The sequence below is a fragment of the Trichosurus vulpecula genome, chromosome 3, assembly GCF_011100635.1.
Source record: "Trichosurus vulpecula isolate mTriVul1 chromosome 3, mTriVul1.pri, whole genome shotgun sequence".
Classification (NCBI taxonomy): domain Eukaryota; kingdom Metazoa; phylum Chordata; class Mammalia; order Diprotodontia; family Phalangeridae; genus Trichosurus; species Trichosurus vulpecula.
Window position 1 is genome coordinate 91,103,592 of NC_050575.1, and position 17,850 is coordinate 91,121,441.

At 40.1% G+C, this 17,850-nt stretch overlaps 1 protein-coding gene across 4 annotated transcripts in view; it reads left to right on the top strand.

The window, feature by feature from the left end:
* LOC118844487 (janus kinase and microtubule-interacting protein 2) overlaps positions 1–17,850 on the top strand; it is a 97,414-nt gene that overhangs the window by 66,826 nt on the left and 12,738 nt on the right. For 3 of the 4 annotated variants that reach the window (XM_036752383.1, XM_036752385.1, XM_036752386.1), the window contains 3 exons: positions 3,070–3,273; positions 8,419–8,484; positions 11,681–11,751. In XM_036752383.1, coding sequence (XP_036608278.1) covers positions 3,070–3,273; positions 8,419–8,484; positions 11,681–11,731 — 321 coding nt within the window. In that variant the 3' untranslated portion in view covers positions 11,732–11,751. The remainder of the gene's footprint in view (positions 1–3,069; positions 3,274–8,418; positions 8,485–11,680; positions 11,752–17,850) is intronic. The other variant, XM_036752384.1, reaches the window with a different exon arrangement.

Here is a 17,850-nt window from a genome sequence, read left to right on the forward strand (position 1 = left end):
GTCATGGTTTTCCAGTCACATACAATAGAGTAGAAACTCAATTCCTTTGCTGTACTTGATGGTCTGTGGCAGGCAGATGAGCCTATCTGGTCTCCATAACAGGGAGTCCCAATCCTAGTTTTGTAATACCGGTATTGTCCTAGGAAGAGAACTGGATCTAGAAAGAGAATTTCTGAGCTCAAGTCTTGGCTTTCTTTATAATCACTAATCTGTGTGACATATGACCTCGGACAGATTCCTTAAACCAAAGGTGTTGGACATGGGGCCAATATAGGACCCAGTGCAGAAGAAATGTAACTGGGAAATACTTTAAAAAAATAAATAAAAAATACAACAAAACATAGATAATGTTAATACGTGGTTTGTTAAGTCGATATGTGGTCCGCAGGGATCCTTATACGTGCTTCTGTGCCCCTCATTTCTATTTGAGTTTGACACTGCTGACTTGAAATCATTGGTACTTGACAAAATGTGATTAGATGATCTCTAAGGTCCTTTCCAGATCTAAATCCTTTCTTCTAGAATCATACTTTTATGGTATCACGAAGTTCTCAGAAGACTAGTTTTCAAAACAAAATTATAATCTGACTTCATTTAGAAAATAAAAACATTCATATGCTGCTTTTAATATGGAATTGTGGGACAGGACTGAAGAGAGCAGTTTAGTGAGCTGGAAGGATACTTAGGTATGGAAGTACTTTGGTACAGCAGAAATAATTCTGTATCTAGAATTAGGAAATGTGGAAATCAGAAAATCCCACCTACTTTCTTCCTGTATAACTGTGGACATGTCATCTACCTTTCCTCAGCCTCACTCTGATCATCTGTAAAAATGAGGGGGCTGGGTACACTAGATGGCCTCTGAAGTCCCTTGCAATGTTAAAGCTAGGATCTCATGGCCTGGGTTCGAATCACAGCTTTGCCATTTACGATTGAAATTTAGAAAGTCATTCTACTTCTCTGGATATATCTCCTCATCTGAAGTAAGGGGTTAAATAGGATGATCTCTAGGGATTCTTCTAGTCTTTACGATTTGTGATTCAGTTGGACAAACAGCTTTTCAAGACTCCCAAGAGTTTGAGTCTCTATTAGAAAACTGTGTTGTGAGTAGATGGAGAATAGACCTTTTTGCTCAGTTCCCCACACTACTAGTCAGTAGTTTACAATGGAGGATTTTTTTTCTAACCTTCCCCTCTTCCTCAAGTTGATACCTAATTCCAGATGTTGGGTTCTGCCTTTTTTTTTTGCACTCCCTTGGCCCTGCGTGGCCCCATGGCAACTCAGAAGGAAGAACATCAATCTAAAACAGATCTCTCTATTGGTACTGGTTACCATTAATTGCCTCCTTGGTAGGTTGGATAATTCTCTCCTGGGGAGAGAATTATGTGCTCTGGACCTTACAGGTGAAACATTTGCTTTGAAAGGGTTTATTACTTCATCAGTATGGGAATGTTCTATGCTTGATCTTTGCCAAAAGGCTGAAAAGCCTCTTATAGAGAGTTAGAATTCTCTGCAAGTATCACTGATCAATCAAAAAGCATTATTAAATAACCTCCTACTGTGTGCCAGGTATTGTGCTGGGTGCTGGAGATACAAAGACAAAAACGAAAGTCACTTCCCTCTTGGAAGAAAACACATAATACATATAAGTATATACAAAATATATACAGATTAATTTTTTATGGAGGAGATACTAGGATAAGGTAAGGTCTCCAGTAGGACATGGGATTTAAGTTGAGCCTTGAAGTCAGCTTGAGTATTCTAAGAGGAGAAAAGGGAAATGCTATGGCTCAAAAACATTTGATCACAAGTGATCTCATACTTAACTAGGCTAGTGCTCCGAAAAAGATGCATGGTCCGTTGCTAGGTTTATACTCTCCACCTTGAAAGAACAACCAGAGTTTGTATTCACTAGCATTGCCTTTGGTAGCCCCAAGTTACCCCAACACCAACACCTTGATAACTCACTGTAGGAGAACTTTATTTCAATATTTGTGAGAGGAGCAGCTAGATGGTGCAGTGGATAGCGCACTGGGCCTAGAGTTCAGAAGACTCAAATCCAGCCTCAGACACTTACTCATTGGGCAAGTCACTTAATGGTTTGCCTCAGTTTCCTCATCTTTAAAATGAGCTGGAGAAGGAAATGGCAAACCATTCTAGTATCTTTGCTGAGAAAACTCCAAATGGGGTCACAAAGAGTCAGACACAATTGAAATGACTGAACAGCAATGCTTGTGAGATATTAATATATCAACATGTCCTGCTAATGTGTTTAGGTGTTTATAATGTGAATAAAGTATAAATGATGAATAATGATTTGTGTGTGAGAGAGGCAGGTTGAATATGCATATAGATGAAGAAAATATTAAGGGAGGATCATAGCACAGAATTGATTAAAAAAAAAGCAAGTGGTTTTTCCATTCCCTCGCTATATTTGCCCTTTCTATCCCCAAGTTAAAAGGGGAGCTCTGAAACTTTGATATCACTTGATCATTCCCAAGGATACTGAATATATTTAGTCAAGTCATACACATCAAGAATAAAGCCTCGAGTCCCTGGATTTAGGGCTGGAGCAGACTTCAAAGACCATAAGTCAAAACTCTTCTTTTTGCAGAGAAGGAAATTGGTCTCAGAAAAGCTCAGTGACCTACCCAGGCCAAACAACTAATACATGACAGAGCTGGGATTCATCCCCAAGTCCTCTCTCCCCACATACAGCACTCTTTCCACCACACCATGTTATGCCACCCTGACTCTAAAGGTCAGTCCACAAGTATTAAGCGTATACTCAGTGTCAGGCAGTGGGTATATAAATACAAAGAAAGAAGCTATCTCTGTTCTCAAGGTGCTTATATTCTAATTTAAGGTCAAAACTGAGACTCACAGGAACTCCTCACCTGCTCATCTTCCTCCTTCTGAGGCCTAGCAATGCTTCCTCCCTGCTCCTGGGGTTGAATTTCAGAGAGATCAAGTTCCAACGAGCTATCTCAGAACTAGATATCCGTGACTCCAGAATACGCTGCTCAAAGGACAGCAAGGTTTGACCAATTTTTCTCCTTGTATTACCAGAGAATCCAGGAGTTGGAAGCTACTTTATATAATGCTTTGCAGCAAGAAACTGTGATCAAATTTGGAGAATTACTAAGTGAAAAGCAACAGGAAGAATTAAGGACAGCAGTAGAAAAATTACGGAGGCAGATGCTGAGAAAGAGCAGAGAATATGACTGTCAGATACTTCAGGAGAGAATGGAGCTGCTGCAACAAGCCCACCAGGTAAGGGGGTTGAGAGCTGGGATCCTTATTCAGAGAGACCTCAGAGCTGGGTAAGAAGTGGGGCAGCACTAAAAATATTAGCTAGCATTGATCCAGCACTTTCAGGTTTGCAAAGCACTTTAGAAATAGTATTACCTCATGTAATCCTTACAACAACTCTGGCAGGAAAGTGTTATTATTATCCCCATTTTACAGAAAAGGAAACTGAGGCATACAGGGGTTAAGTGACTTACCCAAGGTCACACCGCTAGTAAGTGTCTGAGGCTGAATTTTAACTCAGGTCTCCATTATTCCAGGCCAATGCTCCATCTACCACACCATCTAGTTGTAGAAACACACAGAGAACCCCAGTATAAAAGACTATAAATTCCTGTGTATTCTTTACACTTGGTGCAGATACCACAATCTGTCAAAGTAGCTGGGTGATTTATGGATAGAGCACTAGGTCTGAATTCAAAAGTGACCTCAGATACTTATTAGCCGTGTGACCTTAGGCAAGTCACTTAACCCCTGTCAGCCTCAATTTCCTTAACTGTAAAATGGGGATAATCATAGCACCTACTTTAAATGGTTGTTATGTTGATCAAATGAGATAGTATTTGTAAAGCACTTAGCAGAGTGCCTGGCACATAGTTGGCTCTATATAAATGCTAGTCATTATTATTATTGTTTTTAACTATCATATGTCGATGAGAAAATGAGTACACTTTAAAAAAAAAAACCTTCTGGAATACATTCTGTTTAGATCCCTTTTTAAAGATTCCATTTCAGTTTTGAAGCCAAGCAAAAGAAGTTTTAATCCTTCTCCTAAAGGGTAGTCTTTCAAATATTTGAAGGCAGAGATCACGCCAACCTCACTAGTCTCCTCTCCAGTTCTTTCAGCCATGATTGATGTGATGGCTAGAGAGCTGTACTCAAAGCCAGGAGACCTGGGTTCAAACCCTGCCCTGATAACACCATAGCTGTTTGATCTCGGACAGACTAAAGCTCTTGATATTCTAGGCAGTGGAGATTCTAAGTTGCAGAGAAGGTGCCAACTTGTTTGACTAGAAAGCGTTTTCTCATCTAGAAGTTCTCTGTACTAATGAAATCACAGATCCTAGTCCTAGCCCCAATAATACAAGGTTTGGTGAAGGACTGTGGGAGGTGCCTGGAGAAGGAAAGGCTTAGGGTAGATAAGAGAATTGTCTTTTGTTATCTGAAGAGCTATCAGGTGGAAAATAGATTAGATTTCATTTTGTTTGCTCCCTGAAGGTGGAAGTAGAAGCTATGGGTAAAAGCTCTGGAGAGGAGGATTTCACCACCCTTTAAGAAAAGCTTCCCCACAACTCTTGGAGGTCCTCTCAAATGGAGCGGGTAACCTTAACAAGTTCCCCGTCACTGACAATCTTTGAGGAGAAGCTAGAGGACCAACTTGACTAATCATTTAGCTTGATGACTCACTAAATCAATGACTTTTGTATCATTGGGACTATTACAGAGAAAATTCCTATTGAGATAATATTGCAACTAGATTATCTTTGAGGACTCCACCAACTCAGAGATTTTATGGTTCAATGAGACTAAACACCCCAAGCTGTCTTCTTTGCCAGTTAAACTCCAAATACAGTGAGACAATTATGAAATTGTCTTTGAAATTCACTGCCTTGTTTTTGCAAACATGCTATGTTTGGAGGTTTCCACAGTACAGGAGAAGTGTTCTCTTCCTCCCCACCCCCCCAAAATATTCATCTACCCATAAGCCAAGTTTGAGCCTCAGAGAATCTCTATGGGAACAGAGAAAAGGAGAAGCAAAGAGATAGATGCAGAAAGATAGAAAATCAGAGATAGGGTTTTCTCTTATCTGTGGCCAGGAAGAGAAGTAATTTGAGATAACTGTGACACAAGGGGGGAAACTGAACCAGTAAATAATACTTCAAAGAGCTGTAAATTTTCTGGTATGGCTACTCCTTCCATTCTCTTTCACAATCTCTCTACCATTTAATAGACAGTCTTTGAGAGTTGCTGCGGCCTTAGAATGTATCACTCAGTGAGCAATCTGCCAACTGTCTTTAGCCCAAACATCTGGGCTGAAACTCCAGTCACAGATACATGGTTCATCACTGGGCCCATCTGAGTAAAATCTACCAGAATTACATTCTTCTGGCATGGCCTTGGAGAACCCAGGGTTAATGCCATGCCATAGTGAGATATAGGAGTAGTATTTTAATGGGGGAGACCAAGAAAAAAAACTAAAAAAATCACAAATTCCCAAGACAAATCTGTTATTAACAAACAATCATCATTGTAATCATTCGCTCTTCTGGGATTATGGGTAGTGACAAAGTAAGAGGTGCCAGACAGATTCCAAGACCAGTAGGATACTCAGTTGTCATCAGCCAGGAGGTTATCTATTACCATTAAAGAATCACAGAAATGTGAATCATTATTAGTGGGGAGGTTGGCTAGGCCCTCACAGCTTAGTGACTATCATGCAGACGGATGAGAATGGTCTGCCAAGACCTGGGAATTTATAGAGCCCTTTGTTTTGTACATCTCCCACACACCTTACAGGTGTGTTTTTTTCTAAATAAGTAAGTAGAATATAAGATGATATGGGATATTACATGCTTTGTGAGATCCTGAGTGCTTATCTGTTTGTATGTATATAACATATCTTTCTACTAGACTTGAAGCTTAATGATGGCAGAGACTCGCTTATCCAATCTTTGTGTTTCCTTCAGTGCCTAACAGAATGCTCTGCCTGTAGTAAAATATATAAATAATATATGTCTACATATATTCATTCTCTCCCTCCCTCTCCCTCTCTCTCTCTCTCTCTCTCTCTCTCTCTCTCTCTCTCTCTCTCTCTCCCCCCCCTTTCTGTCTCTTCTCTCCCCCCGACATACACTCAAACCATTATTTAGTTCAAGTCTATGTCACCTCCCCCTAGATTTTTGTTTGAACCTCCTAACTGGCTTTGTTGCTGCTGATCTCTTCCCTCTGCAGACCATCCTTCACATAGTTGTCAAAAAAAATTTCCTAAAGCACTCATCTAAGCATGCCACTCCCCTGCTCAAAGACCTTCAGTAGTTACCTTTTGATTCTAGAAGCAAATATAAACTTCTCTGTAAAATAGGGATGGTAAGACACTCCCTACCTTGCAGGGTTGTTATATGGAACATATTCTGTAAACATTAAGATGCCATTATGACAGCAGCAACAGACACTTTCTTAGAGAAGCTAAAAGGCAGAAGTAGCAGGGAAGAACGTTTCAATTTCATCACACCCCTTGTAGCTTCCCTCAATGGCCTGGCAGGAGTTTTTGACAGCCCCCTGGGATCAGGGGATGAAGAATACTCTGACTGGGATGGACCTCTCAAATGGATAAAACTTTAACCATTCAGAATCGAGGTGGAAGCCTTTCCTAATTAGTAAAAGGTCTAAATTACATACACACGTGTGTGCTCACATGAGCACACACGCACACACATACATGCACATACACACATGAATGTGTGTATGTATGTACATGTGGATATATGCACACGCATATATATACATACATACACATACACATATACATATAATACATATATTTATTTTTTAACAGCAGGGGTTCTTAACTGTTTTTGTGTCATGGACCCCTTTGGTGATCTATGGAAGCCTGTGGGCCTCTTCTGAGAATAAGGTTCTTAAATACAGAAAATAAAATACATATGATTACCAGGAAAGTCAATTCTATTGAAACAGTTATCAAAATATTTTTAAAGAAAAATTCACAGTCCCCAGGCAAAGGCTTCTTGTTAGACTGATTGTTTTTATTCGTCACGAGCACTGCAGATATTAAAAGCTAAGATTATCCCAGACAGAACATATCCATTAACATGGATTCACTTATCACCTATAGGCTTACTCTGAAATATATCTCCAATCTTAGGATTATGAGGCTTTGTCTTTACTGCTTAGTGTAGAAAGTCACAAAATGGCAAGAAAAAAAGGCCTTGTTTATCTTTTCAAAGGATCTTGGAGCTGGAAGGGATCTTAGAGGTCAAGTAGTCTGTGCCGTATCTGAACAAGAGTTCCTTGTACATTTGAGAGGCAGCATGATACAAGGGGAAGATGCTGAAGTTGGAGTCTGAGGACCTGCCTTCAATCCTGCTTCTTGTGTTTACTTTCTGATGCATGACCATGAGGTTGCTTAATTTCCCTGGGCTTCAGATTCTGAATCTGTAAAAAATGAAAGGGCTGGACTAGATGTCTTCTAGCTCAGAATCTATGATCTCATGATCTCATCTATGTGTGAATACCTCAAGGGATGGAGAATTCACTGTGTATTTGAGGCAACCCTTTCCATTCGTAATTACCAATGACTCTAAGTCAGGGGTGGGGAACCTGTGGCCTCGAGGTCACATGTGGCCCTCTAGGTCCTCAAATATGGCCCTTTGACTAAATCCAAACTTCACAGAACAAATCCCCTTCATAAAAGGATTTGTTCTGTAAAACTTGGACTCAGTCAAAAGGCTGCACCCAAGGACGTAGGAGGCCACATGTGGGTTCCCCACCCCTGCTCTAAGTAGTTTCCACCTCCTGGTAGCTATGGTTTTATAAATAACTTCATGACAAACTGGAGCATGCCCAGGAGAGGCAGAGCCAGGCTGGTAAAGGCACACACACACACACACAGCCCAAGCTATAAGAGTATTGTTTGAAGGAACTGGGTATGTTTAATTGCAAGAAAAGAAGGTGAAGTGGGGAAGGAGGGGAAAGACAGGATTATTATCCTCAATTGTTTTGAAGTGTTGTTCTGCAGAAAATGGGCTATATTTGTTTTGCTGGACTGCGAAGGTAGAACCAGGAGCAGTAGGTGAGACAGATTTATACCTGATGTAAAGAAGAGCACCCTGATCATTGGAGCTGTGCAAAAGCAGAATGCTCTGCCTCCTGAGCTCCCCCAGCACTGCAAGGCTTCAAGCAGAGGAAGGATGACCTTGTCAGGGATGTTGTAAAAGGGACTCCAGCTCCAGGCTTCAGCTCTAGATTGGACGACATGCCCTTTGAACTCCCTTCCCACTCCACAAGTCTAGGAGTGGAGTTGCACTGTTTTAATAAGTGGGTTGTTAAATCTGTCATTGGAGCTAAGACAACTGTTGTCTTTGATTTCAGAGAATCCGAGACTTAGAAGACAAAACTGATATCCAGAAAAGACAAATAAAGGATTTAGAGGAAAAGGTATGTGCTGACTTCTGTAGTGGCTTTGGTCTTGATCTGTTTAAACAATCCAAACGTCATATGTATTCTCCTTCCTGTCTAGTTTCTCATTTCTCATGACTTTGGAGGCTATTCTGTGGCCTTTGGATGGTCTTCCTTCTTTAACTCTAATTTATTCCCTGCCTTCATTCATCCTCAGTTCTTCACCCTACTCTTCCTTTTCCTGTTTCTCACTTTTTAAAAGCTGTCTTTTTATACTTCTAATTTGCATGTATGTGTGTATGTATGTATTTTGCTTTTCAGAATCCCATGATTTGGGGCTTTCTTTTTTGTCAGTTCCTCCCTCCCCCCACTCCCATTGCTTATAATTAAAAAAAAATTCTTTTCCACCCTGGGGCAATAAGTTTGATGCTTCAAGAGGCATGTTAATTGTTTTACGTTATAACAGAGACCCAGTTAATGCACTGGGCTCAGCAGATAGTGGACTGTATGCTCCCCCTGGTGGTCTGAAAGAATGAACCCATCTTATTAAGCACCAGACAACCCAGAGAGGGATTTTGACACCAGGGACTTTAGCTTATCCAAAGTCGATCCTTATTTGTGTGCTGTAAGGAAGGCCCCGGGGAAGGGGGGGGGGGTGGCATATGAGGAGCTGAGGTTGGTCATTAGATCAGAAACAATGTGTGCTGACTGGGATTTAGGTTTCAGTACTGGCTCTGCCATTGACTGAGGTACCTCAGGCAAGTCATAATTTCCCAGTTTTTCAAAGTTTTCTCATCTGTAAAATGGGAATAAGTATAAGATCTGTGCCTACTTTCTCCCTGTCACTGGAATTAAATGATCCAAAGTATATGAAAATACATTGAAAAGTAAAAGTCACTACACAAATGCTATAATGGTAAAAATACATGGTGTCCCCTTGTAAAATACAAGCTCCCTTAGGGCAAGGATTATTTTGTTTTTGTCCTATCCCCGTGCCAAATCCAGTCCCTGGAACATAGTAGATATTAATAAATTCTTATTGATTGAATGATTGAACCAGGGAAATTCTCTTAGCCCCATTTGCCCTCATCTCTAGAGAGAGTAATACTTGTATTCCCTGTCTTGCAAGAGGAGGAAGCACTTTGTCAGCCTAGAAGTGCTATAGAAATGTGAACCGTTGTTATTACACTTAATAATGGTAAGGTTTTGCTAGTACATCAAACTCAGAAACACATACTCTTAAGTACATCATTTGTACAAAATATTAGTTTGATTTGCCCATATTTCCCAGGATGTTCAAAATTCAACTCTGCAAAATGATATGATGCCCTAAGCACAGAAGGTCCCTGTCTCTTTGCATGTGAAAGGCAGGTCCTGCTGAAGATGTTTACAGCATAGGTAGGGTGAAAGGAGGAAAGACGCCCATTCTCTTCCCTTTGCATGACTGGAGCAGGGCCGCACCACATCTTTTCTGCCTGCACATGTTCAAGCTTATGATGCCTGGTTTGGAACCGTGGCAACGTGGTGGCTAGAGAGGAAGCCCACAGCTGAGTCGGCTCCTCTCACTCTATCAGGTTTCTTTACCCCAGGAATCCCTATCTCTCTGTACTCAAAAAGCAACATGTTAAACAGGTTTTTCTATGGCCATGAAATAGCAGCGAGCCAGACATTTTTAGAATAGCCGCCTAAGAAAATCATGGAAGGTGAAGGGAGGTCCTTTTCTCTAACCCCAGCCCGAGACTGGTCTAATTCCATGGCAGCTTCTACCCACAGAGCCCATGTCTTCATACCTAAAATACAATGGGAAAATAGAATTCAGCTGAAGATTAGCATTTTTTGGTCCATTAGCCACTATGGAAACTATACTGGTATTGAAGAAAAACTTCTGACTATGAAGCCAAATTTACTCAAGTTCAAATTCCTGTTCAGCTCTTAAGGATCATAGAGCTAGATCTAGAGGGGCTATCTAGTCAAATACCCTCCTTTCTAGATGAAAAAACAAGAGTAACAATAAAGGAAGAATAGAATTAGATGAGATGATTTCTAAGGGTTTCTTGGTCCTATAATCTAGCTCTAAGAGTCAGAAACAATACGCACCTCCTGACGGAGAGGTGAACTATGCAGAATGAACCATACATTTCTGGAACAGTCAATTCTTTGCTTATTTGGCTTGACTATGCATACTTGTTATAATGATTTTTTTCTAGCAATTAGGGAAGAGCATAGTAGAGGTAGTGATAGGTTTCCCCTACAACAACAACAACAAATGAGAAGACAACAGAAGGAATCATAGACAAATGGGACAGCTTTGAAAGTTACATGATGAATATATTATATCCTTTTTTTCTGGACACTTCCTGTTTCTCCCAGGCTGTAGATTTTGTTGATCCCCCTACTAATTGGCATGGGAACTTTGGCATACTTGTTTCTAACGTGGGTCAGTTTGCTCCTTCCTTTGGCAGCCCAATAGGGGCCCCAAAGGGGCCACCATATTGGTGGAGACTTAGTGCAGATACCCTCTAGGTTTAACCCACTGCATCTCAGAACTCCCATGCACAAATGATCCACCTGCCTCACCATCCCTGAAGCAAAGAATATAGGTGAGTGCCACCATGCCCCGTCTAGTATATACTTTAAAAGAAAAGCACGCTCTACATAATAGAGATCCAATTTCATGTACAATTTTCTGTTGCACGAAAATATAGAGAAATGCTCATCATACTTGGTGTTCAGCTTAGAATTGAGAAAGAATAATGGAAATTTTAATTTAAAATAAAGATAAAGAAAACCTTTTCCAAAGAAAATAGAAATAAACACTAATCGATGATGAAGTGAAAAGAGCACTGGCTTGGGAGGTTAGGAAAATCTGGGTTCTACTCCTGGCTTTGCCACTTACTGAGCCAGTGACTTTCTACAAATTATTTCCTTTCTGGGGATTTCAGTTTTACAATCTGCCAAGAAGTGCAAATGATTTTTAAAGTTCTGACAGTTCCAATATTCTATGTTCTACGTGAATAAACATCAGACTTCCAACTTCTAAGGCTCCGCATTGTTCATGCCCCTGCTTAAGCTAGCAGATGAAAGAATGGTTGTACTGTCAGGTTGAAAGGGAAGGTGATATCTCCTTAAGCAAAGGTGCTGACTCCATAGTAAATTAATCTTGACAGATTTAGCACCTCCTGAAAGGCGTGACAAAAAATGGGATTTACATAATCTTCTTCTTTTTCTTCTACAGTTTCTGTTCCTATTCTTGTTCTTCTCTCTTGCCTTTATTCTTTGGCCTTGATGTCAAGGTGCCTCTTAAAGGTAAGATGCTATTTAGTTCTCAAAATATGGTACTAAGAGGATATTGGTTAAGAAATTCAGCTCTATTTGAATGCTATGATGTTGGCACTCAACTTCACACTTATTAACCAACAACAAGAAGACAACAAAAAACTGTTGCCCACACAGGCGGTTCCCATCCCATGGTTCATGAGCCTCTTGGGGCTTCACACCAAAATTTCTTTTAATGGCATTGTAAGCAGGAAATAATTGCAGAATATTACGGGCAGTATACTCAGTTACCCTGGGGGTTCATAACATGTTTTGTTGTTTTTCTTGAAAGAGGTTCACATAATTTAAAAAAAGGTAGAAACCACTGCCCTAACTCCCTGTAATGGGAAGAAAAAGACATTGGTTAATGTCCAAAAGACAAGGTAATTGGGGGATATTAGGAAACAGCATTGAAATGGGAGCCAAGAGTTGTGCCCTGGTTCTGCCTCTTCCTTCTACTCTCTAGCTCTACACTGAGCCATTTTATTGGGAAATAAAATGACACAGTACAGTTTTTTAAGAAGGTCAGATAGACAAAAGGTATCTGTGCTCCTTCACAGTAAGTAGTCATGACCAGTGTGAACCTCAGACAATTTAATTGATCTCTATGGACCAGTTTCCCCATCTAGGCTTCCTGCCCTAAGTGACTAGATGATTTTGCTTTTTTCAAGTGAGGAGGTTTGACAGGATATCTGTTTCCTTCCAGCTTTCAAATTCCACTATTCTGGGAATAGATCTTATGGCTGTTTTCTTATTCTTCTGCCCTTGCTACCATTTTCCAAATTAGGAATACAGAGAAGTTGAACTGGGGCATAATTTCAAATTGACATCCCTTCTGAGAATAATTAGTCACATCAATACACTGATATCCTCTATGTCTGACTGACTGAACTGGTTAGAGGAAATAATAGTCACTGTGATTTTAGTAGGGGTTTAAAAAACCCACATTTATCAATATAGTCTTCAATACTTCAAAAAAATCTACGATTTCTTTAACATAACTAACATAAAAATTATCCAAGGATTCGTTAATAAGGACTGCTGCCAATCATACTTATCAACATGCAGAGACATTTTAATAATCATTTTATTAGCTCAGCAAAGACCCATGGTCTTAAAAAACCAGTGGGCTCCAAGCAGCCATTGTAGCATCCTTACTGAGGTCTTAGTTACTTTGGCAGGATGGTTACAATGAAATTTTACAGAGGACAGAAGGGGAAGGTAAGGATTTACATGCGAAAGAATTGATAGCAAAACGGGGAGAACTGCATCAGGAAAAATTGTAAACTAGTCAGTGAATACTAGGGATAAAGCTGGATTTTGCAGACTAATCATTAATAAAGGAGCTATACCTAGTTATTTGGCCTGTTCATCTTAAGTAAATAGAGGTAATGAAGCTGAACCAGAAAATCTTTTATCACGAACTAACTGGTTAATCACCAGAGCCAAAGTTTAATCTCAGTTAAATTCTGCAAGCTCTATCAGGGGTGGAGAATTTGCAGCCTTTTCAGGCTACATGTGGCCCTCTAGGTCCTCAAGTGTGGCCTTTTAACTGAGTCCAACTTTTAAAGAATAAATACTTTTATTAAGCGAAATTGGATTCAGTCAAAGGGCTACACCTAGAGTGCCTAGAGGACCACAGGTTCCCCACTCCTGCTCTAGCTAGTAAAATGACTTGCTATATTAAGGGAATGGTGGTAACAAAGCCAATACTAAAATTCTCTTATGACATCTCCTTCCCGCTAATGCAGGTCATATATATTCTATACTTAAGTAGATGGTTTCAGAAATTGATGGTGCTAAAGATTTCATCTTCTGGTGGCCATCCAGACTGGTTAAGAATCTCTCCACACTTAGCTGGGTTACTCCTTGAACAGCAATTGTATTGAGAAAGTCTTTATTAGTCATCCATTATTTGCAAGGCACTTAGCTAGGCCGGGGATACAATGACAAAGACAAACGTCTCCCCTGTCCTCAAGAAGCTTACATTCTACTGGGAAGAACAATGTGTAAATGGGGAAAGAAATACAAAATATATCCAAAATAAATACATACAAATATGAAAACAGTCCTGGGGCCAATAATGAAGGCAGTTCTAACTCGTTAGGACCTGCCAAATATTGTGCTTCAGTGACTTTGATTTTGAGAATATAGGCCCTCCTCCCTCTCCCCCCACCCCAGATTGCTTAATGAGGCACTAGAAAGGGACTTTAACGGAGGCACAGTTAATGGAGTACTCTAGACTGTATCAAAGGGGGAGAACTGACTGGTTAAAGGCTCATCCTCTAAGTCCATGGTTCTGAAACAACCTTGGCTGCTCTACAAAATGGTGTCAGGCAAAGATTTTTCTGAATCTGATACTGTTTAATATCTCTATCTGTGACTTAAACTTAAACATTGGAAGAGAGAAAGCATGATGGCTTTTTCCCCTCCCCACCCTATGGATGATGTCATTCCTGCCTGGAAATGGAAGTGACTGTCCTGAGGGCATTCTGGGATTTGTTTTTTAGGCTAGATGCAGAAGAAATGCAGAGCAGAACTGAGAAATATGATGGGAAAATATTTTTCCCATATGGTCAGTTGATTCTACTCTCTCCTTATGTGGAACATTCTCATGCACACTTACTACTCTCCTTTTGGAGTCTTCCCTAATATCCTTCTAAGACAAAGGAAAGGATCCTGAGCCTTGAAAGTTGTTCAACAATTCGGAAATAGCAACTGGGGCCAAGGTGTTCATCTTGATAGATAAGTCTACAATAAAAGTGATGTTCAGAAAGGTGAGAAGCCATCAGAAATATTGTCAACAGTGGGAATGAAGTTCACCTGGAGATGAAGGCTAGGCAGGGCATTAAGGAAGGAAAAGGAAAGCATATTGGTACAAAATTTAAAAAATACTGCTTACTACCTGTGCGACCTTGGGCAAGCCAATTAATCTTGTCTCCACTTTACCTGCTGATGATGAATTTGTTCCACTTGCTGCAAATGGAACAGAAATGATAAACCTGGTGAATGAGCTCAAGTCTCCCAAATTTTAAATAGTGTATTCATATCCTCTACTAAAATACTCCTCTGATGCCTCACTGTGGTATATGATCCTAGGTTTCTAAAAACTAGTCCTAAAAAGCCCAAGATATGGCAAGTCCCACCAAACCATTCTGGCTTGGATTATGGGCTCACTGCCAGGCTTCATGTCTTTTGTTAAATAAATATCCTTTAGATGCTAAACCAATCACTCAGTCAACAACCATTTATTAAGTACCTCATGGGAAGCTAGGTAGATAGAGTCAGGAACACTTGTCTTCCTGAGTTTAAATCTGGCCTCAGATATTTACTAGCTATGTGACCCTGGGCAAGTCACTTAACCTTGTTCGCCTCAGTTTCCTCATCCGTAAAATGAGCTGGAGAAGGAAATGGCAAACCACTCCAGTATCTTTGCCAAGAAAACTCCAAATGGGGTCAGGAAGAGTCAGACGCAACTGAAAATGACTAAACAACAACAAAACGTGTCTGGAGGTGTGCTAAATGCTAGGGATACAAAAAAGCAAAAGACAGTTTCTTTCCTCAAGGAACTTACTGGTGAGATTTAGAGTTAGTAGAGCTGGTTCAGGTGTAAATGAATTCACTTAGACCTCTGTAGCCATTGAGAACTTTATTGATGCAAAAGCAGTATGAGTCTACTAGCAGGAAAGCTAAATGAGACTCTGATATTTGGGGGAGTTATGCTTATATAGAGGTTTCAGAATGGTGAAGTAGTTTATGGGGGTTGAAGACTAGGGACACGATGGGGAAGATGGATGACACAAGGTAAGGGAGAGAGGGGAAATTTTATGACCCAGGATGGGGGCAGACAAGGACTTTTATGGTCCAGGATAAAGAGGAAGTTTTATGGTATTTCAAGATAAGGGGAAGAGAGTTTTGGACGCCTTAAGGTTAAAGAATAAACCAGAGAAAAGCAACTCTTAACTCTTAGGGCACTGTTTGTATCCTCATCACTTACTATCTAACTTCTCTATTCAGAGAGATTTATCACCAAGTAGGAAGCAGAGTTAGAATTATGAGGGAGGGGGTGGTAGTGAGGCTGGAGTAGCTCCTGAAAATCTTGTCACCTTTTGGGAGAGGATCTGCATCAGTGAACCAAAGGAATATAGTGATGAAATCACAGACCTTTGAAGCATTGAAGTATAAATTCATATGTGTATATATATATATATATGTGTGTGTGTGTGTGTGTGTGTATGTGTGTGTATGTGTATACACACACAAATTGTGATTTCATGAGTATAGTGAACTATCAATGATGAGCCTCTCTCTACCAATACAGATTGATATCTGCTTTGTAATTTATAATCTTAGTGTTGCCTACACACACGCACACATCTGCATGTATTATATTTGTATATAAGTATGAATATTAGAACAGAACTGTGATATCATGATTTTATTAGTACAAGGAACAATGAAGAAACTCCCTCTACCAGTTCAGCCCTGTAACTTATAATCTTAGAGATACATAAGAACACTCCAAGGTTAAGAACGTGTCTAGAATCAAGCAGTCAGTCCATTTTAGGGGTGGTACCTGAACTCATGTCTCCCTGACACTGTGACCAACTTTCTACCTATTATCACCCATCTACAAACATTTAATGTAGCAGACATATATATTATTATCATCTGCATCTTCACAGAGCTTAGAGTCTGGAGGGGGTTATAAGACAAAAACACTTATCTGTCATATAAAGTAAAAATAGTAAAGCTTCAGTGCCACTTTCATCAGACTGGAAGAAGCCTCCCCCACATTGGATGGATCCCTATGGAAAATTCATGGAAAAACATGGATAAGTATGACAGAGGATGAGGTGGTACAGAACTGGAGGAGGGACTGGCTCTAGAACCAGAGGACCTGCATTCAAGTCCTGCCTCTGATGTTTACTATCTGAACAACCTTGGGCACATCACTTAAACCTTCTGGGCTTCTGTTTTCTCATTTATAAATTGGACTAGATGGCTCCCGAGGTCCCTGCCAGCTCTTGATCTATGATCCTGTGGTGTGGAGGAGTTGCTATCTGTACTAGTGAAGGATTTCATGCCAATCAAACCACCACTTCACTAGAAGAAAACAATGTAAAAACACAATGAAAGGTGCAAAAAGACTATTGGAATTTAAAATAAATGATCAAAATCAGTAGCCCAACTATAACAACACTTTCATGCCAGATGATAAATATACAAAGCAATGACAGGGGAAGAGAAAATCAGCCAATAGTTTTCACTGTGTTACCATTTACAATTCAGCACCGTGGATGGAATAGGGGGCTGGAGTCAGGAAGACCTGAGTTCAAATCTGACCTCAGACATTTACTAGTTGTGTGACCCTGGGCAAAAAGTTACTTAACCCTGTTTGCCTCAGATCCTCATCTGTAAAATGAGCTGGAAAAGGAAATAGCAAACCACTCCAGGATCTTTGCCAAGAAAAACCCAAATAGGATCATGGAAAGTTGGACTCGAATGAAAAATGACCAAACAACAAAAGCAACAACAAAATATTACCATTTACAGTTAAGTGATAATGACTCATTTGGGCCTCTTTTTCTAAGTAAACAATGTCGAGCCAGAGACAATTAAGAAAAAAGAAAAAAGGTTTTTCATGAGATTAGTGAGGACCAATGGCCAGATGATCTTGGATGTTTTCCCACAAACTCTGGTCCTCTTCATTGTTGATAACCATTCTTAGATTACTAGCTTCTAATGGATCCTTGTCCTGCAATCAACATCCTTGTTCTTCTAATTGGATGACCTGATAATAAAGGGCTCTATTGTTCATTTCTGTTCTGAAGGATGAAAAGAACAAGCCTCAGAATAAGAGATGATAAATTTTAGTACTTTCCCCATCCTCCCCTTCATTCTGTGTGATCACACGCACCCTCATTCCCTGGCAAAGGGTCATAAGCTGCTATGGCTTTAAAATATATATATATATATATATATATATATGTATATGTATATGTATATATCATCCAGTTTCCAGGCCTCTAGTTGTGAGCTCCCTACACTTAGCTCATAACCCTCCTCTGCTCAAAAGTCTTCAGGGGC